This window comes from Peromyscus leucopus, chromosome 1 (assembly GCF_004664715.2).
Source record: "Peromyscus leucopus breed LL Stock chromosome 1, UCI_PerLeu_2.1, whole genome shotgun sequence".
Classification (NCBI taxonomy): domain Eukaryota; kingdom Metazoa; phylum Chordata; class Mammalia; order Rodentia; family Cricetidae; genus Peromyscus; species Peromyscus leucopus.
Window position 1 is genome coordinate 6476342 of NC_051063.1, and position 27182 is coordinate 6503523.

Sequence of the window (27182 nt, forward strand, 5' to 3'; positions counted from 1 at the left end):
CTTTTATTATGGGAATAGAGCCTAACTGGAGGTCAATCTTGGTGAATAAACATTAGCAGAAACTTTTTCAGCAAACAAAATCTCACCTGTGGTACAGAATTTTCTTTTTCACAGTTTCTAAAAAATGTGGTGAGAATACTACTTATCTTTCAGTTATATTGGATGCAGTGATCATTTACTAATTTAAGAAGTAAATTTTACTGTGTATAACTTAAGATTTCTAAGCAAGTGTATTAGTAAATCATTTATTCTTATTATTTATTTGTCTATTTTTTTTTTTCTTATTTTGTTTTCACATCCTGACCACAGTTTCCCCTCCCTCCTCTCTTTCAGTCCCCACCACCACCGAATCCCCATCTACTCCTCCTCCTTTCTCTTCAGAAAAAGGAATCTGATACCAGCAATGGTATATCAAGTTGCCATGAGACTAAGTACCTCCTCTCCTGCTAAGGCCGGATGAGGCAGTCCTGAAGGAGGAAAGGATCCCAATGTAGGCAACAGCATTAGAGACAGCCCCTGCTCCTGCTGTTAGGAGTCCCACAGAAGACCAAGCTACACAACTGTAACATTTGTGCAGAGGGCCTAAGTCAGTCCCATGCAGGCTCCCTGCTTGTTGGTTCAGTCTCTGTGAGCCCCTATGATCCCAGATTATTTGATTCTATGGGTTTTTTTTTGTGACTCCTACAATTCTTCTTCCCCTTCTTCTTCAGAATTCCTCAAGCGCTGTCTAATGCTTGACTGTGGATCTCTGCATCTATTTCCATTCATGTCTGGGTGAAACCTCTCTGATGACAGTTGGGCTAGGCACCAATCTGCAAGTATAGCAGAATATCATTAGGAATCATTTCACTGGCTTTTTCTTTCTTTTAGTCATGTTTGGTTCTATCCTAGGTTTGTGGGCTATCCAGCCTCTGGGTCCTAGCTTCCCGGGCTCCCTCTCATAGTATGGGTCTCCAGCTGGATCAGTCATTAGTTGACCATTCCCACAATGTTCTGTGCCACCTTTACCCCAGCACATCTTGTAGGCAGGGCGAATTGTAGGTGATTCAAGGTTTTGTTCCTAGGTTGGTGTCCCAATCCTTCCACTGGAAGTCTTGCCTGGTGACAGGAGATGGCTGGTTCAGGCTCCATATCTGTTATTACTTGGAGTCATAGCTAGAGTCACCCTTATAGATTCCTAGGAGTTTCCATTGCACTAGATTTCTAGCTTGCCCCAGAGATGCCCTCCACACCCCAATTCCAGTTGTCCCTCGCAGTACTTTCCCTTTATCTCCCCCCCACCTGATCCCACCTGTTCCATCCTCACTCTAGCCCCATCCAGACCACTCCCCCTTTCCACTGGCAATGTGTAGTCTATTCCCCTTCTCAGTGAGATTCATGGGGCTTGAGCCCCCTTGTTACTTTCCATTTGCATATAAGTGCTGTGGATATCGATCTGTATGCTGTAAATGTGTTACTCTGATGGGTTAATAAATAAAATGCTGATTGGACAGTAGCCAGGCAGGAAAGTATAGGCAGGATAAGCAAAGAGGGAGAATTGTGAGAAGGCTGGAAAGCTGAGTCAGGAGATGCCAGCCCATCATCCAGGGAGCAGCATGTAATGGCACACAGGTAAAGCCATGGAACACGTGGTGACATATAGATTAACAGAAATGGGCTGAGTTTAAGTGTGAGAGCTAGTCAGTGGTAGGACCGAGCTAATGGGTGAGCAGTTTTAATTAATGTAAGCCTCTGTGTGTTTACTTGTGTCTGAGTGGCTGTGGACCATGGGGCCACGGGAGCCAAACAGGACCAGGAAAGCTTTCAGCTACATGTAAGCCTGTGGGCTGCATAATTTCTATTTCTATCTGCTCACTTTTTAAACAACTGTCCATATGAGTCATTAGCAGATGCAGGACTTCAAGAGGTCTGACTGGCTAAACAATGACTTTCTGCCTCCAGAGATGTGAAGTGCATAGCCTAGTTCATTTCTCACTTCCATTTTCCTAGGTCTCTACAACCTGATGAGTGCTCCTGCGCTTAAATATCACTATTGATAACAGCAGCAGCTGTAATATTCACTGAGCAGTCTTCACACGTGACCATTGCCTGAAGATTTTACCTGCATGAGGTATTTTTAATCTTTACAAAGTCGAGGTTCAGGTGCGTGCCACCATGCCCAGTTTGTACAGTGTTAGAGATAAAACCCAGGGGCCTTGTGTCGAGGATCAAGAGATTATGAAAACACTTCCCTTTCCTCACACATCATTTCCAGTGTCTCTTCTGGATCATTTTATACCAAAATATGACGTGAAGCCTTGCCCAGCCCACTTTATAAATGGAGAAGCCAGATCCTGCTGATCTGAATGAAGTGCTTGATTTTTCCCACTCCATCTTTTCTCCCCCCTCTGCTCCTCCTTCCCCACATCTTCCTCATCCCCCATTTTCTCTCCTCCCCCTCCACTTCCTGTCATCTCTCGTATTATCTTTTGCCCTCTCTAGCCAGCTTGCTTTCTCTCATTCTATGGTTTTCTTCAGCCAGCCTTGCCAGAAGTCAGTGTCACAGTTGATCTAAGCAGGTTTCCAGCTCACCACCTTGCTCTCTCGGAACAAGACAGAACAAGAAGCACTACTGTAAATAAACCCGTGTATGTGTGCGCCCCCTGCTCTGTCTGCAGGGTGGTGGTACATCCACTGGAGACACAGAGCAATGCCACTCAGTGAAAGTCAGATTAAGAATCCTTCATTTTCTAGCAGGTGACAGCAGAAAGGAGTCTTTTGCCATGAAGGGTAGGGTTTGTAAAGCCAAACCCTACAATTACATCATGCCAGGGGCTGGCCAGATAACAGAAGTTTCCATTGATTGAAACAATGTCTCTGTACGGTAAAACAGGGAACTAAAAGTGTGACTGTATGAAGAGGTTCTGTTCGGCAGGATGTGGTTGGCTGGGGCTGGGGAGCAGTTGGGTGAAGCACAAAATAAAGTCACTAGGGGAAGTCCAGGTGGCAACTCTGCCTCCATTGTCAGGGGTCTCCAATCTCTTCCAGAGCTAAGGCTCGTACCCCTAAGCACGGACCACCTTCCTGAGCACCCAGTCATCCCATATGCTCACCGACGTATCACTAAAGCTCACGGCTAACACACACACACACACACACACACACACACACACACACACACACACCACTGCTCAGGTCTAGCTTTATAAAAAGAAGCTTCAGCAATCTCACAGAAATAAATTCAGTGTAGCCAGTGAGAGTGTGCCACCTCAGTAGAAGTGCTTGAAAGAAGCATCTACCCTTAGGAGACGGCCCTTAGGAAAGCTCTCTAGAGAAGAGGTTTGTTTGGGGGGTTCCGCCTTCATTGTGCTTCGTTGTGATATCTATTTGCTTATTTTCTTCCACTTTTAAAATTGTCAAGCCTCTTCTGCCTTACCTGTCCCACCTAACTCTTCCCATCTTAGATTTTCTGCATTCTTAGAGCTAACCTCATGGTAGTCATGCTGGTTAATGATAAGAGAGAAACTGTAGAGAAATTCAGCCGCATAAAAATAGCCTATAACTTAAATTATTGCAATACTGTGTGAAATAAACTATATATATATTTGGGGGGGGGAATATGTATCTTAGACAGGGAAGTGATTGAGGCCATGGTTCAAAAATCACTTAAAATTATTTTCTATAAAGAGTGGCTGGGTCTTGAGGGAACTACAACCTTCTAGTCCCTGGTGGAACATTCCTGGGGAAGTACATTTATGGTGATGGTTAATGCAGGAACCAGCTCTCCCGGTAGATGGCTCTGTTCTGTGAAATGCTGGGCATGTCTGCGAAGGAAACCAGTATCTGTCAGGAGGCATATTTTCGTTCTGAAATGTAGCACAGTCAAGAAAACACATTTGTGAATATTAGCTGCACACAGCATTCAGACACTGGGAACTGAGTCTGAGACGTTTTTCATAAAGTGAGTGACAGGATTTACTGGTTCCAGTTTTAAAAATGAGAACAAGGTCTGTCTTGAACACCATGAAATGAAACACAATTTAAACCCCCCACGTAGCTTGACTGGCTTCTGTTCTTTTACTCCTTCAAGAACTGCAGACTGCAGCCCCACTCCCTGTTCAGGAACGAGAGCACTCACTCGGGTGCAGGGATCTTTCTCACCATCAAGGTGCGGTCTTTTTGCATCATTTCACCGCCAATTAATTCTCCCCAAACTCCAGGTCTGTTCCAGAACTAAAGCAGCAAGTCGCCTAAAAGGGAAGACCATTGCAAACAGAACTGTTTACACTTGTGCTCTTGCTTGCTGTAGGTTGGGACCAGCTGAAGGAATCCTGCCCAGCTGGCATGGTGCGGAGGTGTTGAGTTGGTCTTTACTCCTTAGCAACTTACTCTGAAGACCAATGGTTACTGGAGCCACCAGGTAATGTGGAGGGAAGGAGTGGGTTTGGATCCAAATCCCAGTGAGCGCTCATACCACCACCACCCCCACCACCACCCCCCACCACCCCCCCCCCCCCCAGCTGTGCTTTGTCATCATGAGTGGGACCCTTTTTCACAACTAGGCAGCTCACTGGGTCAATGTGGCTTTCTACTCTCTAGGTTCCTCTGTTCTGTTGTTTTTAAAATCTAGTGGAAAGTGGGGTAGGGGTAGAGGGTGGCGGGATGTATATTGGACTGGACAAAGCTCGAGAAGCTTGAGAGGCACAGAACACAGCCCTGGAAGCCAAGGAACCTGTTACAGCTCCTGCTAAATTAGTTTTTGAAACAATTAGCTTTATAGACAGGCTAAGAAGGAGAAGTCTTGAGACCAGGTCTGAAAGCTGCTGCCTATTGCTGCAGGTGGAAGCCACTGTGGCTTGCTATTTGCAGGAAGTGGGGAACTTGAGCCCTAGAAGGCGACACTCCCCACAGGGCCCGGGCGGGGCGGGGCGGGGCGGGGGCGGGGCGGGGCGGGGCGGGGCGGGGCGGGCGGGGCGGGCGGGCGGAAGGGAGCAAACTTCAGGTCCTGAACTCAGGGAGAAGCCATAGATGCCTGCAGGAGCCAAACCCATGTCATAAATCGATTTTCCAGTAGTGCATCAGTGAGTACAGAGGTTTCAGCCACGATGAAGAAAAGGGTGTGCATTCTAGATATATATTAATACATTTCAAATAAGCTGTTAAACACGTGCCATGTTAGTGTGAATGATATGATGAAAATGTAAATGTATACCACTGTATTAAAAAGAATGTTGTGTGAAAAGTGTGGATAATAAAATACTTAGATTTATCGTATGTTGAAATGATAACATTTTGGCATCAAGTTAAACAAAAAACAGCATAAAAACTAATAACAATGAAAAAGAGGGGACACAAGTGGATGTACCTTTACTTTTCACATTTCCGTTTTACTTCAGGGTGACCACGGTTGTATCAATTAGAAATTTAGACATCATTTTAGCATGTATTGAGGACTGTGGTGTAATATGATTGAAGACACCTTTATCAGACAGGATGGAGTTTCTATGGCACAGAAGATTATATGCTTGTCTGAAAGAAACCACATTCTCTCATGTTTGAATTCTATAATTTGAAAGATCAGAAATTGCTCATTCATCATCATAGTAGACAGAAAGTTCTGGAGTTTCCAAACAGGACCTCAGAGCTAGGTTTATAGTTCTTATATGATGGAAAGACCATTGCGTATCTGAACAGCCCGACTAGAGGCTAACTGTCAAGGAGAGTTAAAAGTCCAGTGCAGACATTCAATACAAGCGATCAAACACTGTAAATCTTTAGGACATCAGATTGGTGGGTCCAGGATGCATCATGAGCATCCCCTGAAACTTACAATGGTGTTATTATTCACCCACCTAGATTTTAAAACTGTGAAACATATTTCTACATGTAAACAGGACATATTACAAGTCATATATTTTATGTAGTAATAATAAACATGTATGTCTACCACCCCGCTTCAGCACTAACGTAAAACAAATCACGAGAAGTCTCCATAATGTCCATCCTTTAAAAGGACAACCACTGGGCCCGGATTTGTTTTAAAATGATCACTACCTACCTAACATTTTTAAGGGACATGTACACATGCAGGAAAAATATAAACAGGACACAGTTTAGTGTCTTCTGCCTTTAACCTGCACATGGTCATCCATTTGAACGCACTCTTCTGGATTTGTCCCTTGCTCTTGGAGCTTTGTTCTCATGGCTGCCATGCTGTCTTTCCCCATTGACAATCAACTGGTCATTGAAGAAATGAACTGTGTGTGTACATTATATTTGTTCCTGGTGTCCCCCCTGAAAAAACAAAAACAAAACAAAAAACCAAACAAACCAACAAAATCTGTGGCAAATTCTGTTATCAATATTCTAGAATTGCTTTCTGGTACATCTGTACTACAAGGTGTCTCAGGGATAAATTTAAAATCACCTGACTTTAGGACCAACGGATGCTCACTTTTATTAGGCACTGCCAAATTATTTTGCAAAATGTTTGTATCAGTTTGTACTTCCACTAGTGGACAAAGAAAGCTCTCATGGACTGGAGAGATAGTTCAGTAGTTAAGAGCAAAAAATGTAATGACTTTTAATCTAAAAGTAAAATAACACACATACAACCCCCAGGCATATAACATTTCCTCAGGAAATGTTACTTGTATTGTTTTTTGTCTTTGTGTATTTCTAGTGATTTTTTTTAAATAAATGTGTTGTTCATTAGTTACCTGGTTATCTTTAGGCTCTTGTGCACTGCTAACTCATACACCAAGATTTTGTTTTCACAGATGCGGTGTGATTGCCTCAAATCTATTTAAAACAACACAAGAGAAAGGGATACATCTGTTACCAGGGAATGCAGCTAGACTCTTGCTGGTGTTAGTCCTCTAGATAAAATAATTTAAAAACAGAGTCAGAAGGGCTGTTGTATTGGTGTTGTAAAGAAAAATCAGAGCAAGTAATCTGGACATTGAACAGCTGCCAGTCAGGGCTGATCACGAGGCAGTTGGGAAGTTGTGTTTTCTGAGTGAGAAATCAAGGAAGTTTCTGGAGCAGCAACCAAAGCCTGTGAGCAGCTGCATTTGGGTGTGGCTCCTCATGAGTGCCTAGTTTCCCCACAATCTACAGTATGTGGCTCTGTGTCTGAAAAAGGGAGTGTTTCTGAGTTAGAATTCAAAAAAGTGGGCAGGCTTAAGAGCAAGCAACTGCATCCAGGGGAGAGTTTCTAGGGTCCCTAGGCATATATCTTCTTAAAGGGATAGTTATTCTTTCATCTTTATAACATGTCTTCGGTTGTATCATGACTCTGAAGTTACAACTTTTTGAGGGACATTTTTTTTTTTTTAATTTCCAGGTGATTGGCAGGTCAACTGGATTAACTCTTAAGGGAGTCTTCAGTATTTATAACTTATAATTCTTTGAGGAGTGTAGAATGTCCTGTTTCCTTGCAGGACCAGAGATAGACTCAAACCCCATCCTTTTTGAACAACAATCAGATAACATGCAGTCCAAAAGGAATTAGAGAAATTTTAAGAAATATCGATAAAACTTCCATGTCTAAGATGGAAATGGTAAAATGATTTACCTTCTCACCTCAAATAATTAAAGTTTAAAAAAGGGACAGGCAAGACTCATAGAACAATAGTTGCCAAACTCTGGACATCAGGGAGAACAAGGAAGTCACCTCTGATCTCAGGAAAGAAAAGACATGAGCACAGTCCTGTTTCTGTCTCGCTCACCCCACAGAGTTTCCAAGGCAGGTCTCAGGGAGAGCAAATAGTCAGAGCCTCCAGCTCGCCTGCATTGGGAAGCCACTGTGCAGGAAGGGCAGAGAAGCAGAGAGAACTGCATCTACATGGAGAGCCTAGAGGTCTTCAGAGGACAGTTCTTGAAATGTTAACTAACTGCTAATCAGTCAGTAAGTGTGACAAAGCAGGAAAGAATCCCCCAGAAGAGTCAGAGGAGGAAATTCCCAAGGCTCATAGGAAGCTGGGAACTGTCTTCCCAAAGGTCAGTCTAGAACAGTCCAGAATTCACTGATGAATCAAGTGCAACACTCAGGAAGCTTCTGCCTTTGTAGCATAGGGCTTCTGGCAGTCAGACTGCTCTCACTCCAACGAAACATTTGGGATGGTTAATTTACAAAGACAAAAGGCTTATTTTAGCTCATAGTCTTTGAGGTTTCAGTGCATGATCCCGCAGAGCTGGGGTGCAGGCCCCTCACTGCAGTAGTGCATGATGGAGCAAAATCATTTACATTACAGCTCAGGGTCCCACAATCCTCCTTGAGGGAACACCTGCAGAGGCCTAAGGACCACTCACAAAGTCTGACCTCTCAAAGACACCATTTCACTACGCCCAGCTAGTGCCACCCTTGGTACCAAGGTGCTGTCTCCCTGTGTCCTGTGTTGGGATGTCCGGGTTCTTCATCTCAAGCAAAGAATTGAACAAGACACGGGTGCAGAAATAGTAAAATTATAAACTTATAATATTAACGATGAGAGTAAAAGCCAGAAATACATTCCACGGGGCTGGAGAAGGCTACAACAAACAAGGAACTCAAGAGCCCTAGGTTTTGTTTGTTTTTCTAAAAATTAAAAAAAGTCCTCTTACTTTTTGAGATTACAATATAATTATATAATTTCCCCCTGTAATAGTACTTTTAAAAAATGTTTTAGTTGAAATAGAACTATATCACTCCCCTTTTCTCCCTCTGGCCCCTCCTGGCTACCCCTGCCTTTAACACCCCCCCACACACACACATAAACAGGCTATCTGCTGAATTCTTTTTATAAGTTTAGGTAGAACGAGGAATCAATATGGGTGAGGGGAACAGGGTGGGTCCTTACCCTGCCTGACAGATAGTCTTTTACCTAGTGATGGACAATGTGAGCATATGTGGGCAGTACACTCCATAATTTAAGCCTTATGTGTGTCCTGTCACTCAGGCAGGTGAGATGGTAAATAGGTATTTTCCCCTGACCAGGAAGTGCTGACCACAAATCACTCCCAGCCAGAGGCTCTATGGATACAGGAGAAACTTGAAGTAGTAAAAGTGAAGTACTATCAAGGATTTACAAGTGAATTTGCATAGAAATATTAAGTTATACAAAGTGGAATCTAGCTAAAGGAAGACTGCGTACAATGAGACTGAACGATAAGTAGTGTTCTCACCACGCTTATTAGAAACTGTGAGAATGAGAATTCTGTGCCATAGCTGAAGTTTCAGTTTGCTGAGAAAGTTTCTGCTAATGTTTATTCACCAAGCTTGACCTCCAATTAGGCTCCATTCTCATAACAAGAGGAGACAACCCTGACTTCCAACAGGCCATGAAGCCCTTCTCTTTATCAAAGGATAAGCCTCTAAGGGGCAGCTCAAGGGTTCACAACCATTGTTAAGTCATGGTCTGCCATTAAGTCTCCTGTGCTCTTATCAGAAAAAGTATAATCTGCCAGGTGGGCATGATGAACCCAGGTAACAGCTGTATGAAAAAAGCAACACTGGTGTATTTGGGAAATGATTCTGGCAATATCTTTGCTGTGTAAATCTCCCAAGTGAGCAGACTTGCAGTCTCCTGTTTCTGTTCAAATAGTTCTAAGTGTAACCTGGAGCTGAGACCTCAAAGAGATTTAGGAATGATGTTGTACATGGAATGCATAAGCTTCAGGTGTACATAAGTTAGTAAAATCTTCTATGTGAGGCTAGCTCTTCTTTGAGCATTAGCTAGAGCTGGACAAGTGCTATAAGGAGCTTCTCTTTTTTTTAATCCCTAACTGTGGGGAGTGATTTATCACTGGGAATTCTATAATACTAGGTGTTGGCAAACTGGGAAGAGAAGGCCAAGAAGTGGTGCCAGGGTCACAGGATGTCCTTATGCTTGTCTGTGTCAAGGCTTTTTGTTTGTTTGGTTTTGTTTTGTTTTAATGTGGGCCTGTATTGTTGGGGGAAGAGGCTGGGAAGGAGTATCATTTAACAAACAAACCACAGCCCAACCAGGCTTGGTGGCATGCTCCTTTATCTCAGCACTGGGAGACAGAGGCAGGCAGATATCTTTGAGTTCATAGCCAGCCTGGTCTACATAGCAAGTTCCGAGACAGCCAGGGCTACACAGAGGGTCCTGTCTCAAAAAACAAACAAAAACAAAACACAACAAAAAAACAAATATTGAGCTCTCTAAAGATCTCCTGGTTGCTCCTGGATGTCAGGGTGATGATGCCTCATGAAGGAATAGAGGGTCAGTCTTGGCCTCCAGGAAGCATCATCATATTAAAAATCCATAATTAATCATAACCAAATCCTATATGGACTAAAGAATGCTCTAGTCATGCCTAACAAATTTCAAGGCAAACCTTCAGAGGACAAAGGATATTCCAATGGATACAGCCCCCAGTTATTTGAGGGAGAAACTGACTAGGCTACCTGTGGGCATATCTGTGGGAGATTGTCTTGCTTGTTAATTGATGTAGGAATGCCTGGCCCATCATGAGTAGCGTCATTTCCTAGGCAGGTGGTTCTAGACTGTAGAAGAAAGCTAGCTAAGCATGAGCCTGCCAAGCAATCCATCAAGCAGTATTCCTTTAAATACTAGAACAAAGCTAAAAATATATGGTTTTATAAAAAAAAAAGACCTAGTATCCCAAAATGTGACATTATTCATTATTAGAAGCAAGAGAATATGGCCCTTTACACAGGGCAACACCAGTGAATAGAAACAGATCCAGTCCAATGCATTGATCTATTATCTAACACAGATATGTTTGGAGCATGAGCCAGAGGATTGCCAGCAGAGTCAGTACACAGCCAACTTCTGTATCACAAGATAACTTTGTGCTCTCATATCCTAGTGTCTCCTTTCCACCCTGGAAGTTCTGGGTTTGTGGGGCAGCCTTGCACAGACCTGAGAAGAACTCAACCAGCATTGTGGGGAGTGGGAGATGCCTGGTGGCTTAGGGTTCAGATTCTGCAGCATGATGCAGATGGAACAACCCTTGAGAGTGCTTCCTGGAGGTCAAGACTGTCTTTCTGTCCCAGTGGAATAGTTCTAAAGAAGGCTCCAGAGTGAGCAATTCCCAAACTGATGTTATCAAAAAAGTGCATCCAACATGGAGTTGAAAAAGCACCTTATTGTTTGAAAACTTGAATAGCCAGTGTTTCTGTGTTGGATGCTATTTTTTTTTAAATATGAAAATTATCTTCAATACCTTCAATGATCCACAAATATGGTTAATTTTAGAATATATTTAAAGACCTTTGACTGAATTGATTCTTTGATAATTTCAAATATATTTAAAAATATGTATTTACTTTACGCATATGGGCATTTTGTCTTCATGGTATCTCTGTGCATCAAGTCTGTCCCTAGTGATCAAGGAGGGCTTAAGAGGGCTTTCCATCCCCTGGGAATGGAGTTACAGACGGTGCTAAGCTGCTATTGTGGATGCTGAGAATCAAACCTGGTCCTCTGGAAGGTCAGTACTTAGCTCTTCCTTCAGCCTTGTATAAGTTTGAAGTGCATTCTGATTACCACAGTTCCCCCTAATCTCTTTCCCTCTTGTCCACCTTCTTCCGACAACTCCCTTTCTCACATTCACCTCTTTTTAGTCTTGTTTTTGTAGCCACTGTGTGATCACAGGTTTGGAACATTAGTTGGGGACTGGTGGGCTCCTTGGGGGTAAGAAGACAATGAATGCTCCTCACTTAGAATCCTAACTTTTGAGATGTTGATCAAAGAGGAGGAGAATTTGTGTAGTTGGTCAAGGTGACAGGGTGACAAGACTTTGATCACTCATAGACAGAAGTTGATGGTGGTGTTGGAATCACCAGGCGTGCTTTAATCAATTTGGCAGAAAACGCTCAGTGAAGCTACAATCTGGCCAAAGTTCCGGGCACTCCGCAGGGTTTGGGGAGACTAACTGTAGAACTAGAATTGCCAAAATCATACTAGAATGTTAAAAATAAAATAATGGGGAATTGTAATAATATTTTTAAATGAGTGTGATTCCTAAAATCCAAGGCAAGTGGCCACATGAGTGACACCAAATCAACAGTAGCAGAAGGAAATCATTGCTCAGCAGAGATCTTGGTGATCCTTCATAGTAGAATGGGTAAAAATTTAAGAATCATGAAAACTAGATATGGCGAGGGACAATGTTTTTGAAGTCATTTCATTTCTTCTGTACATAAAATAATCCCTGGAAAGAACCATACCACAGGAATGTTAGCCACACCTGTGCAAATTATCTATCGGGCCACAGCCGAAGAGTCTGGATTTTATCACATGTGTGAAATCTATCCTAAAGGGAGACTGTGGAGTTGAGCAATAATATAAACTGACTTACATTGTTAAAAACCACTCTGGCAGCTATGTGGACTACAAAATCTGGAGTTAGATGTTTAAAAGGGCAGATAGCTAGATATCTGTCTTGCAGTTCCAGAGATGTTGGGTTTCTCCAAGGTGGTGGCCATCATTGGAATTAGCACTTAAATGAAAGGGACAGCCTACAGAAAGAATTTCTTTATGGATGAACTGGTCCACAAATGAGAGGAAATGACGGCTCAGTGTTGATTCCTGGGTTTCTGACGTGAGCAACTGGAGTGATAAAGTCTTCAATGCTGTTATGCAAAGTCTGAGGAAGGAGCTGGTATGTGTGTATGTGTGTAGTATATATAATATATATGCATGTTTTAATCAGCTTCATCTAAAAGATAAAAGCTGATTCGAAAAGACTAACTTTCAGTAGATAACAGTGAATGGTGAGTGTCCAGAGAGGGTCAAACAGGGACAAGGACTGGACATGTGGGGAAAGAAATCAGATGAAAATGAACAAAAGGCTAGAAAAAGAGAGACGCTTAGACCCATGACAGTAACCATGTGGGTCATTAGTTGAGAAGTGTACTTGCATTGCAGGCTGGTGAAAATCGAGGCACATGTTCTCAGAGAGATATCTCCTACCCCCACCCCTTCTAGTTTCTTGGGTGTGGTCTAGTTCTGCCAGCTTGTGGTTCTCATTTGTCCAGTTCTATTGGCACTCAGTGCACATGCGCTTTCTGGTTATTTTGAAGTTTGGTTGCTTGTTGAGCAGCAAGCACCTGATGTATCCTCTCCTTTATCATCAAGGAACATTGCTCAGAAAAATTAGTCTGATGTCATAGTTTAAGAGTCAGTCTTCATTTCCACTTGAAGTGTAAAGCTAAGTGTCGTGGACAGTCTGGGCTAGTAGCTGGTCAGAACCTTTAGGACTGGAGCAGAACTCAGCTTTGCTTGCCTTTTCTTAGCTCCTCTCTGAGGTCTTTGAGGCAAACCCTCTGCAACTTGGTAGGAGTGACAGAATAGAGAATAGTTACCAAGGATACCTCCCCTTCAGCTGATGCTCAGATAGGGCTGTTGGAGTTGTCTAATATCCTTGGGGACAGTCCTGGCCTTCAAAAGAAGCATGCTTCTACATTCCTCTGAAATGATGTATCTCATTAGCCCTAGGCATGCCCATAATATTTCTGGCCAAGTGAAGGGTGTTGGGCTATTTTTCTGTTGTCCAATCAAAAAACAAACAAATAAAATATCCAACCTGTAGTAGGACAGGCCCATAGGGTGGAGGAAATTGGCTCAGACCAGTAGCCAGGGCATGCACATAACATACTCCTTAAGAGCCAACCTGGAGTCTGTCTGAGGACCTGGCAACAGGAGCTGTCAAGAGTTGCTGATCATGCCAAGTCTTCCTGAGGACCTAGCAATAATTGAAGTCAGAGTTCCTGATTGTGCCCAGCCAATGAGGGACGACCATTGGGACAGACTGGGCACTGGAAGGAGGGTATGTAAGGCCTACCCTGTTATTAAATAAATGAGTTTGTTAGTTGCTTTCAACTGATTCCCGGTGTCTGAGTCATTGCCTTCTCATCCCCTCCCCAAGGGAGCCATTAGAATCCAATGGCAACACCAAACAAACAAAAGAACCTGGCAAAGTCCCTCACATAGCTAGGTTAGGTGGAAATAGATGAAATAATGGAATATTAAGGGGTAAGATCAATGCTTTTCAGTAGTGACTCCTTCACGAGCCCCTGAAAGAGGCTTCCCCATCTCAATGGAGCAGGCCAGCTTCGGTAAGGAAAGGTGCAGGTGTGTTCTGAGGAAACAGAAAAGCACTTTTGCCTCTGCTTGGGCAGTGTATCACAGAGACAGCAATCTATGTTTGGATTTGATGGATGAAGGACAGCTTGATGGACAGGAGCACAAGTGTCATCCCATGAACTAAGGCAAAGTGCAAAAACTGCCAATGGGTTTTGAGACAGATCTTGCACCAGTAAATAAACACACACACACACACACACACACACACACACACACACACACACAGCTCCTTGTTTGGGTAATGTTCCTGTTGTAAATCAATCATTCGAGAAACTTGCGGAGATGTTAAGATATTTGTATGCATATGTTACTGAAGTACTGTTTGTAGTGACAGAGAGATGTGAACAATTTGAACAGTGAGTGGTAGGAGAAGGGCTGACTCCTAATCTCTAATGTTACCTTTTCACATATGATCAATGTGTGTTTTGAAGAGCTAGTTCTTGCTTTTCCTTTAAATGATTTTTTTTTTTGTTCATCTGTTTTTGTTTTTCGAGACAGAGAAGTTTCTCTATGTGTGTGGCCTTGGCTGTCCTGGAACTTGCTTTGTAGACCAGGCTGGCCTCCCCCCCCCACTCCCCCCACCCCCCCACCCAGAGGCACTAAAATCACATCTCAATTCAGACTGACACATGATGAGTACTTAACAGCATATCTGAGATGCATATTTCTGGAGTGGCCACCATCTTTATTTACGGGTGATAAATATTTGCTCCCAACGATGTACCTCTGGAAAATTGATTTATTAGGCCATTGAGATGGCTCAGCATCTGCTGCCAAGTCTGACGACCTGAGTTCCTTCCATGAGACCCACATGGTAGGAAAGAACAAATTCCTTAAAGTTGTGACACGTGGCATGCGCACGCATACACACAACATACATAAATAAATAGCAAACAAGTGGAATACGTTTCTGAAAATTAAGATAAAAAGACCCATCTGTCTTTGCCAAGGACCAGCAGCTTCTTCCTGATTGTTCAAGTACTGAAGCTGGTCCCGTGTAGGGATGTTGCCCCTGGAAAGTCCCTGGGTCCTCCAAGCGTCCTCCTCCTCCTCCTCCCTCGTCCACTTCCTGCCCGCAGCAGCCTGGGTGCAAGCAGTACCTGCTGCCTGGGCTCTCCTGCCTTTCTCCGGCGGCGGGAAATCGCTGGACCAGCGCAGCTCCCTGAAGCCGGGCGGGAACCCTTCACCGAGTCCTGGCTCCTCTGCTTCCCGCCCAGTCCAGTCAGCATACTTAAGAGGGGACCCCTGGAGAGCGGAGCTCCACGCCCACTCTATGGCCGCCTGGCTGCTTGGACCCGGTAGCCATTGGCGTCCAGGGCGGGAACGCTCGCTCCTGAACCGCGCTCAGCGTGGCCAATGGACTGATGCATAGCCGGTCGCTGGTCCCGGAAAGGACCAATCCGCAGTCTCTCCGCCCCGTGAACAATGACGTATAATGATAGGCTGGTTTCGGTCCCTCAAAAAGACGCGGGATTCCAGCTGCAGGAGGGAAGGTTCTGACCTGTGGAAGAGCCGGTGAGTAAAAATCTCCTTAAAATTACTTTCTGGCTCTTCTTTTCGAGTTCTTTGATCAACCTGTTTCCTTTTATGCCAATACCGTGTGCTTTTTATTATTATAGCTCTGCATTACAGCTTGAAATCTGGGATGGTGATAGCTCAGGAAGTTCTTTCATTATACGGGCTTGTTTTAGTTATCCTGGGTTTTTGTTTTTCCATACAAAGTTAAGTATTGTCCTTTCAAGGTCTGTAAAGAATTTTGTTAAGCCATCCCTGGGAGATCCCACTCCTTTTTTTTTTTTTTTTTTTTTTTTTTAAAGGGAAAACGGAAGAGGAGTGGATCTGGAGGAGAGGGAATGTGGGAAGAGGGGCCTGGAGGATTGAAGGGCTGGGAAACAGCAATTGGGAATAATAATAATAATAATAATAATAATAATAATAATAATAATATTATATATTATATAATTTTTTCATGTCAGAATGTTGTGTGTAGCAAATATTCATCAACACATTTCCTAAGTCTGTTTCTTTTTAGAATAAAAATACACAGAGTAAGTGACAAATATTGATTTCTTTCTCAGGCATGCCTAGCATGTACCGTGGAAGCCTTCTATACACAAATAGCTGGCTACTACATTCACCTGACCTGTTTGTCTGCTGTTTCCATCATCATCAATGTACTAACCCAGAATGTTCTGCCAAGCACTAGACAGTAGCAGTTGTCTTTATTATTATTAGAGTAGCATCCTCAAAGGTATAACTTGCATGCACGTGTGCTATCAGACCCTGTGTCCATCCCTTCAGGGCATTAAGAGGGTTTCCCTCAGAAAGAGCAGACTTAATGTCGAGTGCTAGATTCAAGGGTAGCAGGTGCTGGCTGTGAGCAAGGGAAGGTCTGTCAACAAACTGTGATTCTTTGCAAAGTGGAGTCCAAACTCAGGCACACTGGAGCCTCGGAAGCTTCTAAGGCTGGAAAGCCCTTGGGCTCAGAGGCAGAGGTGCTACCCATCTGAAGGACCCAGGGAGCCCAGGTTTGTTTCAGGGGCTACTTCTTGCCACTGAATGGTAGAATGACATGGTGGTGTAGGGAGAGGGTTAGGTCAACTGTGGCTCTTGACTCTGGATAGCCTTTCAGAGAAAAAGGTAAGTGGGGCAGAATGTGCATGTGACTAGGCAGAAAGAAAGAGACCTTAAGACAGGTGAAGCGAAGGAGGGAGAGAAGGGGGAGGAGAGGAAGTGATTGGGGAGCAGGGAGGGAGGGTGAGAAAGGCTAGAGGAAAGAAAGAGGAGGGAAGAGAGAGAAAGGGGAAGAAGACGAGAAAGAGAAATTCCAGGGAACTGTCCAGGAGGGACTTTGTACAGGCTGTGCTGGTTTATTGCTTTACTGAAGAAGGAAAGCAAATCTCATCAACTCATCAACTCAGTGGAGTTTGTCTTCTCAAATTATCATGTGGTTAGGTGGAGGATAACTCCAGGCTCTTCACACTTTAGTATAACATGGCCCAGCATGGACACTGGAAATTATTTGTATGGAATAGATATGGGATGGTTCATAATTGCTTAATTCATATTCCTTTTTGCTCACCTTATTTATTTTTTTATATGGATCATAGTATGAGTCATCAACAGACCAGGAACTTCAACAATGAATTTCTACCTGCAGAGATCATAGTAGTCTAGTCATCCAGTTCCTCAAGTTATCAACCGGTTTCATTTTCCACAGCCCAAGGAGTGCTCTCGTGGGCAAACATTGGTATTGATAGCGGCACTAGCAGTAGTGTTCACTGAGCAGTTTAGCGCGCGTGGCCATTGTCTGAAGACTGTCGGAATTATGTATTTTTTGGTCTTCACAACAGTTGAAGATGACTCTACCACTCCTCTCAGGGTGAGGGAGAGGCAGAAGGTAGCCAGTGTGCCTAGGGTCATGCAGCTCTGTGGCAGTGTGATCATGCAGACTCGTTGGCACTGACATTGCTGTGCATGCTTTTATGGGATGTTGTTGTCTCTTTTGCAGTTGCTGCTGCTTTTCACAAACAGGAAACCAGGCCCAGGCAGGCCAGTAGATTTCCATCTTCGCTCATTAGCAGGAGTTACTGGTCGAAATCTAGGGCTCAGGCTCCACAGTGGAGGGGTTAAGACCATGGACACAGTCTTTAGATGGCTCCCACTTGACTGGGTGCTTCAATTATACATCAGAGAGAAGAAGCAAGCCAAGGGTGGCCATCTGCAGACAACCTTTATGTTTTCTTCTGATTATTTTCTAGGTGGAAACAGTTTAAATGCATAATTAAGTCAGTGTAGTGGTGCTCACTTAAATCATAGCACTGAGGAGGGTGAGGCTGGAGGATTGCCAGATTGAGGTTATCCTGGGCTACAAAACAAGACTTGGTTTAAAGAAAAACAAAATAAAGAAAAAAAACCAGCAACAACAACAAAAGCCCCAAACTTAAAAGGTGTGGTGTGTATCTCAATTGCATTTTGATGTGACTAAATTGATAAGAAAAAGCCCTTAACTTGTAGAGACAGAAAGTGACTTAATGGTAAAATCCTACCATGTCTCTGCCATTTCCTAGTTAAAAGGACACTGTAGGGTTAGAGATGTGGCCCAGTTGGTGGAGTTTTTACCCTTCATGCATGAAGCCCTGGGTTTGATTCTTTGTATTACATACACCAGATGAAATGGCACATACCTATAATCCAGGGAGCAGAAAGATGGAGGCCGGAGGATCAGGGGTTCAAAGTCCACGGCCAGCCTGAGTTTCATGAGACTTTATCTCAAAGAAAAATGATTTATAAATTGGAAGAAAAAAATTATTTGCTATATGATAGGTTTTTGGAAGTTCATTATATGATTCTTTCCTGCCTCCACCTCCTTTTTGTCTTTTCAGTTAGAAAACAATAATACAAATTTTCCAAAGTGTACTCACTGGAGTTTTGTGATTTTGGAATGGATGTTTAACCTCTCTAGAAAGAACTGAAGCTTTTTATGAGTAAAGTAGAAGTAATAATACCCACCTAAGCAAGCTTTGGAGGATTCTGAGAGGCAGCTTGTGGAAAGCACTTAGAACATGGCCTTGCAGATCACTGCCAACTCCACTCATTCTTTGAGTGTGTCTTTATAACTGAAGTGTTGGGGTCTGCCGCATGCTGGGCATTGTTCTGACGATGACGTACTGAAGGACAGAAGAGCTTGCTGCCCTCTGTGTGCATGTCCTTCTAGTGATAGTTGGCACTGTTGGAGGGTTCAGTGTTGCGTTTAAACTGCTCTTTCTCTTTGCAGAGACAGCAGGGGAAAATATCACTTCAAACAAAAGGCCTAAAGCAATATCAAATGCTCCTGTCATTTTGGATAAACTTTCCAGATTTCTTTTTGATACTTCTTTTCCATTTCTTTTGTTTTCAGGCACACTGCTCAGTTCTCTTTCTGCCTATTTCCTTGCCCTTATCATCTCTATATTAAACAAAGAGAAGATTTTAACATCACTGTAAGTAGAACATAGTTTTGAGTTTTCCAGCTGCAAACCCTTTATAGGGATATCTGCATTTGAATTCTCTGCTTACTTCAAGCTGTGTGTTTGGATACATCATCTCCCTTGTCAAAGATGTCCTTTCCCCCAATCAAAATCTATGTAGAACCTGCTTTTCATGGGGATTAGCTAATACAGACTATTTCTGTTACATGTTTGGTACACGTGATGCTCTGCTTTTGTTGTTTGGGTGATTATGTTTGGTGGATAAGCTTGCAAGGTTACCATCCTGGGACAAGCAAGGCCAGAGCTGAATGGGAAAGATGGGATACAGGACCCAGTTCATCTTTTAGTCTGTGTGTAGATACTTCCATAACTTGAACCACGTTTTTCTTTTTGCTTTATCTTTATCTTTTTTTATTTTTATTTTTTAGCTGCAGACTGAACCAGGGCTCACACTTGCTAGGCAAAGCATCCTGCCACTAAACTAAATTGCCAACCCAACTTAAACCATTTTGGAGTTTGTGTTTCAGTTGAACTACCTGTTTCATCTCAAAGTCACCATGAGCTCGAAGAAGCGCAGATCACAGAAGATCCCGTTCAATGCAAGGAAAAATGCAAAAATCGATGACTATTTCTCTCAGGTATGTCTATTATTATTGCTTGTGGGACATACTGTAGATGTAATTCTAAACAGTCTTATTAAATAAGAAACACAGAGCCAAATAAAGAGTTAAAAGCCCAAGAGGTCAGAGCACTAGCGAATAGCCTTTAGCTTACCAGTCGGCTGCTGTCCTTCCCCTGAGAGAGAGAGAGAGAGAGAGAGAGAGAGAGAGAGAGAGAGAGACCTTCTCCTGTGTGACCCGTCTTTTTATTATTGCCTTTCTGTTCTGCCTTCTCATTGGTTCTAAACCCAACTACATGATCTTCCTTGTCATTGCCTGGTCACAGAATTCCAGCTCTCTGTGGTTGGTACTGGGATTAAAGGCGTGTGTCTTCATGCTGGCTGTGTCCTTGAACACACAGAGACTTGGCCTGCCATGTGATTGGATTAAGGGCATGTGCTACCACTGCCAGACTTCTGCTAAATGGCTCGCTATTAGCTCTGACCCCCAGGCAACTTTATTTATTAACATACAAATAAAATCACATTTCAGCACAAATAAAATATCACCATAATATACTAATAGCTGTCTTAGCCACAATGGGTCCTAGGTCACACAGGATCTACTGCCAAGAAAGATTGGACAATGACATATTCTAGCATTTTTCTTATCCACTTTATTTACTTTGGTGAATCGCAGCAAAGATGGGGAATTGTAATATAGGTTTTAGTTAAATAAAAGCAGTGCTTAATAAAAAAAGGTGTATTGTAATCATATCTGAAACATTAATTGAATAGATCAAATGTAATATGCCATAGCAATCTGTGAAACAAACAAAATTAATACTACTTAATAGTACTAAAATGTCTGAGTATGATTGGTCCCCTGAATCATAACAGCCTGTATTTGTTTAGTACTTTTCACTTTACAAAGGATTTTGTATAATTATTCTTACCATCACCTTCATAGTCAAGTGAGGAAGGTTGGTTCCAATTTGTTTATGAAGAAAAGAGAGTTGCTTGAGCCTGTGATGAAGACTTGGGCAAGTTTGCTAAGATATGACAAATGATTGTGCCCTCTGAGTCTAAAATGTTCCTTTATTATATCAAGACAGTTGAAAAGTGTCAGGCATTTGATGTGCAAAGTTAAAGCCTTTTTCTTGTTTGTGTCCAGATTCTAGAAAGCAAGGCATCCAAATAGCTAGAAAATCCATGACAAGCCAAGATTTATTTATTTCTGTCCTACTCCATAACAGTATGCTCCAGGAACACACCTGGTCTCTTTTCCTCTCAAACTTGTCAGACCAGGCATGGTGGCACAGTGCAGTAATCCCAGCATTCAAAAGTCAGAGAACAGACGATTGTGAATTTTAGACCAGAGTGAACTATATAATGCCTCAAAAAGGAAAAGAGAAAATTTGACAAAAAAGTCCATATCAATCCAGGAATATTTAAATATCTGGAGGAATATTTAAATATCTAGAGGTCTATTTCTGTACTCCCATGGTTGTGAAAAGGATGTTCTGACCAAATCTAACCACAGGGATGCATTTTGAGAGACTCTATACCTGGATAGAGTAGATTTATATTGCCTTGCATTCTTGTTGTCTGTTTAACTGAGAATGTTAGTGTCACTACACCTGATAACAGGTTTAAGTTTTAACCAAGCTCCAGCATTGCTACCCCTGTTAATAGTGAGTGACTTTGCTGGCATATGAACCAGTTGCCTCTTGACATCATTCTCATGATGATTATGACTTAGAGAAAATGACCCTTTCAGACATAGTTATCAGCCACTTAGTTTCTTTTTCTATTGCTGTGGTAAAATACTCCAACAAAGGCAATTTAAAACAGGAAGTGTTTGCTTGGTTTAGTGTCTTACAATCCACCATGGCAGGGAGTCACAGCAGTAGGACCCTGGGAGAGTTAGTTACTTTGCATCTACAGTCAATAGTAGAGAGCAATGAAGGCATGCTCGGTTCCCCCTTATCATCTTAAACAGCCAGGATTTAACCTCGGGAATGATGCCAGCAAGTTTAGGCTAGTTCTCACTGGAATTGATGTAGCCAAAATAACATTCCACAGATGTGCCCATCTCGCAGGTGATTTGAAGTCCTGTTAAGCACACAGTTAATAATAACTGTCACAGACACTTTTAGTTTTTATTGAGACTTTCCTGTTTACTGAATTTGATTTATGTCCTTCCATTTTCCCCTTTCCTGGTTCTTAATTAAAGACCTATAAAAATGGGAGATGATGAAAATTTACAAAAAATGTATAGTCCACTACAAAAAGATATTACATGGTGTATTAAAATCCACTGTGTATTGGTATCTGCTCACTTACTTTATGGGTTATGTTGTGATATTTAAAAAGGCACTTAGAGGACAAATATTCTGTAATCTTAATTTCTCTGCCAAAAGGACAAGACCAATTTTTTCTCACATTCCATAGGATGTGAGCAACATATTTTATGTGATTATATTCATTCATAGGGAATTTATATAATGAAGAGAATATCTTGCATTCATTTCATGATAGATGCTGCCTGAGCCACAGTATTAAGGAGCTTTGAAAATTGTGAGTCTGAAGCCAACCTGGGCTACATACTGAATTTCAGGGAAGTCTTAACTACATAGCAAGTCTCTGCCTCACTAATTATTAAATAAAGCACAAATTATCTGTTGCTGTTGTAGAGGAACTGGGTTTGATTTCCAGCACCAACATGGTGGTTCATAAACACTGGTAACTACAGTTCAAGTAGATCTGATGTCTTCTGACCTCTGTGGGCACCAGGCATGTGTAGACAAATTTCTAAATGGTGTAATTAAGTAAAAAACACAGAGCCAAATATAGGAGTGAAAGCCTTAGAGATCAGGGAAATAGGAATAGCCACCAGCCAACCTTACCTTACCAACTCTGCAGCTTTTAAATGCAAGCTACTTCCTGTCTACCTATGCCTTTATATGCCTTGCTGTTCTGCCCTCTCATTGTCTCTTAGCCCCGCTACCTCACTTCCTTGTCACTGTCTGTCTGTACAGACCTCCAGGTCTCTATGGTTGGTACTGGGATTAAAGACGTGTGTCACCACACTTGGCTCTGTTCCCTAGTGTGGCCTTGAACACACACAGAGATCCTGCCTGCTAAGTGATCGGATTAAGGGTGTGTGTTGCCTGACTTCTTGTTTACTTAAAATGGTTGGCCTTTTCCCCCTGATCTCCAGGCAAGCTTTATTTATCAAAACACAAAATATCACCACAGGCATGCACATGGATCACACACATATATGTAGGCAAAACATTCATATACATACAAATAAATCTTAAAAAACAAATTAATGATAAATAAACAGCTTTAAAATGTTATTGCAATACATTTTATGCATGAATAAGATAAAATGTATATTGCTGAAAATAATAAAAATGACTTGGAATACCATATAGGGAAGCTGGTAGACCTTTGAGTGTCTGGGTAACACTTGTGTCTGCCTTCTTATTTGTTAGAAAAATGCACCATGTGTAACAGGAGCTTTTCTGACTGGTTTGATAGGAAGTTGAGGTTGTGTTTTGGATTCCAAGATGAACTCTGGCTTAATTCTACTTTTGAAGTTGATACTGAGTTTCCCAGAGGAATTATGTGAGTTGACATTAAAAATGGACACAGAACTAGAGTTTTCAGAGTTATAAGATATCATCATTTATTTTTAGGTTCCCAAAGAAGAGCAGAATGATTCCGATATTTCTCAAGCAAAAGTGAACTCCAGAAAAACACCAAGAGATATAACCAACACCCAGGATTGCACAGCCAAGAAAATCCGACAAGATCAGACTCCTCCCCTAAATAAGACAATTACGTTCACCTTGGAGGTGAACCGCAGGAAAAACAAAAACATGAAACATGTACTTACACATAGTGAGACAAGTAGCTTATATGCAGCACTCAACACTCATGATGCTGTCAAAGAAGAGATAAAAAGACAAAAAGGCAAAGAAATGCTGGTGTACGGCACAAAAGGAATAGAAGGGTACGTAAACCTCGGCATGCCCCTCTGCTGTTTTCCAGAAGGCAGCCACGTGGTCTTTAAATTTTCTCGATGTAAAAGTGAGCCAGAAGAAAATAAACGATTGTTTGAACCACAGAACCTACCATCTACCAGTTATGTCCGATTTTACATTTATGCAATTGGGAGTAAGAAGAAAAGGATTCTGAAGTGTAGAGAACTTCACGAGGAGGGGACCAAAGTCTGTGTGTATGGCATCAAAGGAGAGACCATCAAGGACACTCTGATGAAGGACGGCAGGTTTTACTCCTTTGTGGAGAGTGACCATTGGAAACTCATTAGTGACCTGGACACCATCATAGCAAACACCCAGCCAGTTGATGAGTTAGAGGGCAAGCTCTTTCAGGTCAAGGCTGAACAAACAAAAATCCCGAGGGTAGTGTCTGTCACTCAGAATTCTGAGTCAGAGGACAGAAACTTTCATGAGGTAGATAAATACATTGTGGATGAGTACCCCACATTGAAAGAACAACGAGAAAAACTCAGAGCATATATCAAGGAAGAAAATGAAAAAGGAAAGAAGAAATTTTCCTTATTCAAAGTACATAAAGAAAACTTTGGGAAACTGACAAAAAATTCTACTTCTGTTAAACTGCTCAAACATCTTTCACAGGTCAGTGACTCAGTTGGGTACCTGAGGTGGAACAATAATGGAAATGAAGGCTGTGCCACGTGCTTTGTTTTTAAAGGATTGTATATTATCACTTGTCGGCATGTGATAACTGGCATCGTGGGGGAAGGCATAGATCCAAGTCAGTGGGAAAGCATAATTAGTCAGTGTGTAAAAGTGACGTTTGATTATGAAGAATTCCCATTAAGAGAAGACAGTGCTTTTAATGTTAAACCTTGGTTTGAGATATCTAATATAAAGCTTGACTATGCCATCCTGGAACTCGAGGAAAATGGAGGATACATACCTGCCGGACTGTATAATGGAATAGGACGTGCACCACTTAATGGGTTGATTTATATCATTGGCCATCCAGATGGAGAAAAGAAGTCTACTGATGCTTGTACAGTGGTCCCTAAAGATAATCGAGGAAGAAAATGTGAGGAAAATGTTCGAGAAAGAGAGGCAGCAGGCTGCCATTTCTCTATGCCTTTTGTCCATATGTTCACCCAAAGAAGTTTCCAGGAAATTCTTCACAGCTCTCATTTGCTTACCTATAACACCACATTTTTTTTTGGGTCTTCTGGATCCCCAGTGTTTGATTCTTATGGTTCATTGGTGGCCATGCACACTGCTGGCTTCCCTTGTAATTACCAAAGTGGAGTTTCCAGTATCATTGAGTTTGGTTCTTCTATGGAAGCCATTATTGCTGATATTAAGCAAAATGAACATTGGTATAATATAATTTTTGGAAATTGTCAGGATGAAGAAATGTGGAGCCAATAGTCTTAAGGACTGGAGAGGATTTCATCTATTTTCCAACTTTAAGGGAACTGCCTATGGTGTTGTTATTCTGCAGACAATAATGTTTTATGAACTTTCAAAATGATTGATTTAACCAAAAAAAAAATGGATGTTCTAGATTACTTCCTGTGTACTAGACATTTCTTTTCAAAGTTCATGAACATCAACAACAACAACACAAAAACATTTGAGTTGACTGTTTAAAGTAACACGAAAAAGAAGATGAAGTACAAATCAGGTCAGGGGACTTAGTGTCAGGAGATGCAAAGATCAGAAAAAGTTCAGAGAATAGAAACTGGAATTGTGGGCCAAAGAGAGTGAGGGAAAAGGAGCCTATAGTTCTCCGGGCAACTTGAACCAATTTCAAAGGCACGGCTTTATTTGGTTCTACCTGTACCTTCCTTCTCTGCTGACCAGAGCTCAGCCAGGTCACTGAGTCACGGGTTTTTCAGCCCCGAGAGGTCTCTGAAATCACTTGCCTTTCTTCTGCTCTGGCTTTCTGGCTTAAGACTTGGGTCTGGAATGAACCCGCAAGGAACGCTGTGGAAGTCATTGAGCAGGCAACTGGTCTCTGCCGTACAATGTGGGCACCTGGGAGTTCCTGGATTTGAGTTATGGAGAGCAAACCCTGGAAGAGATGGTTTGTATGTCACGGGATTCACCATGGAATAGGCCAGCAGGACGCTGCATAGCCTAGAACAGTTCTCAGCAGTGTGACTCAAGTCCCACTCCTTGGAAGAGAAAGGAAGGTGTGGTCAGGAAGCAGTCTCACAACCATCAAAATCAAGGAGAACTTATGTACTGAAGACAGCCAGAGGTCTTAGATTATCTCAGGGAAGGGGGAGGAGTAGGTGAGATGATGGGAGAGTCCACAATTTCCCTTACTTTCTAGACATCTAGTGCTATTGTGTAATGTTTTGTTTCCCCTGCTCTGTCTAGCTTTCCCAAAGGAAGTACAGAGGGACCAAAATTTAAAAAGTGTAGTGTCTGTAGTGAGTTATGAAATTTTAAACAGAACAAGAGTAAAGATTATTTGTACGGCATTCTCATTGGTTTGTTCCAAATACACATTATCAATGTTATAAAGTCATAAAGGTGGTTTCCACAGCTGTTTGTCTTCAGTTATGCATTTTTTAACTTGCCAGCCAAAAGATCCTCGTTATTTTCAGGTTCTGGAGGTGCGGGGGCAGTCACTGCAGGTATCACCACTGACAAGGAAATGAACCTCAAAGAATTTAGAATGAAAACTTGGTGCAGTTGGACTTGGTCACTCAGACGGGATCAAACCTTCTGGAGTCTGATGCCATGGTTTAATTTTCTTACATATCTAAACAGAATTTTGGGTAAAAAAAGTTTCCATGTGACATGTTCTTATAACAAAGTTTCAGAGATGACTACATAGAAATTCCCTTACAAGATGTTCCATTTATAGTGTATTTTATAGTATCTGAGACCTTTATCATAAGAATAGGTTCTGTTGACTGGGAAAGAGTGCTCAGGGCTAGGACCTGGGAAGGAAGAATGTTTAGTAAGCTCAAGGATATATTCTACTGATGGAGGTTGCAGAGCGCAGGTGGAGGCTGGCTTCTGATAGAATAGCAAAGGATCATTAGGTTGTCTGGCCACTTTCACTCGAGCGTTCCAGGTGACCAGGCCTCACTCATTTCACTGAAGAAAATAGATCTGCATGATTGGCAATCTTGATTTCTTCAGTGCTTCTAAGCTGTGCTTAGAATTTCTAAGCTGTGCTTCCTGCAAGATCCCATATTCTCTCCCTAAAATTAGTTGGGAAACCTCTCAAATCATGTCCTTGTAATGCTTTCTGTCATTTGCACATAGGATTGAGTGGGTTGCCTGCTACACTCATTCCTATCTGAGATGAAACACGGCCATGCTCTAACTTCTCAGCTCTCAACCTATGAATCTTTTTTAGATTTATTTATTTTATGTGTAGGGGTGTTTTGTCTTCATGCATACCTGCACACTAGGTATGCGCCTGGTGCCTGAGGAAACCAAAAAAAGATAATCAGATCCTCTGGAATTG

At 42.2% G+C, this 27182-nt stretch overlaps 1 protein-coding gene across 3 annotated transcripts; it reads left to right on the plus strand.

Annotated features, from left to right (window-relative positions):
• The first annotated feature begins 15533 nt into the window (after nt 1-15533).
• On the plus strand, nt 15534-26247 carry LOC114703448 (protein FAM111A-like). 3 transcript variants are annotated; one of them, XM_028884297.2, is made up of 4 exons: nt 15545-15611; nt 18996-19078; nt 19594-19704; nt 23372-26247. In XM_028884297.2, exons 3-4 carry the CDS (start codon nt 19624-19626, stop codon nt 25118-25120), a joined length of 1830 nt encoding a protein of 609 aa, XP_028740130.1. In that variant the 5' UTR covers nt 15545-15611; nt 18996-19078; nt 19594-19623; the 3' UTR covers nt 25121-26247. The 3 variants fall into 3 exon arrangements, with proteins under 3 accessions (XP_037060927.1, XP_028740130.1, XP_037060924.1); XM_037205032.1 differs by lacking the exon at nt 18996-19078 and having other exon boundaries at nt 15534-15611; XM_037205029.1 differs by lacking the exon at nt 15545-15611 and having other exon boundaries at nt 19000-19078; nt 19495-19704.
• Nucleotides 26248-27182: the final 935 nt, after the last annotated feature.

Coding starts and splice junctions, on each gene's coding strand:
- LOC114703448 (XM_037205032.1), top strand. CDS start 19,624: ATGAGCTCGAAGAAGCGCAGATCACAGAAGATCCCGTTCAATGCAAGG. Junction 19,705..23,371: donor TCGATGACTATTTCTCTCAG/GTATGTCTATTA, acceptor ATTTATTTTTAG/GTTCCCAAAGAAGAGCAGAA.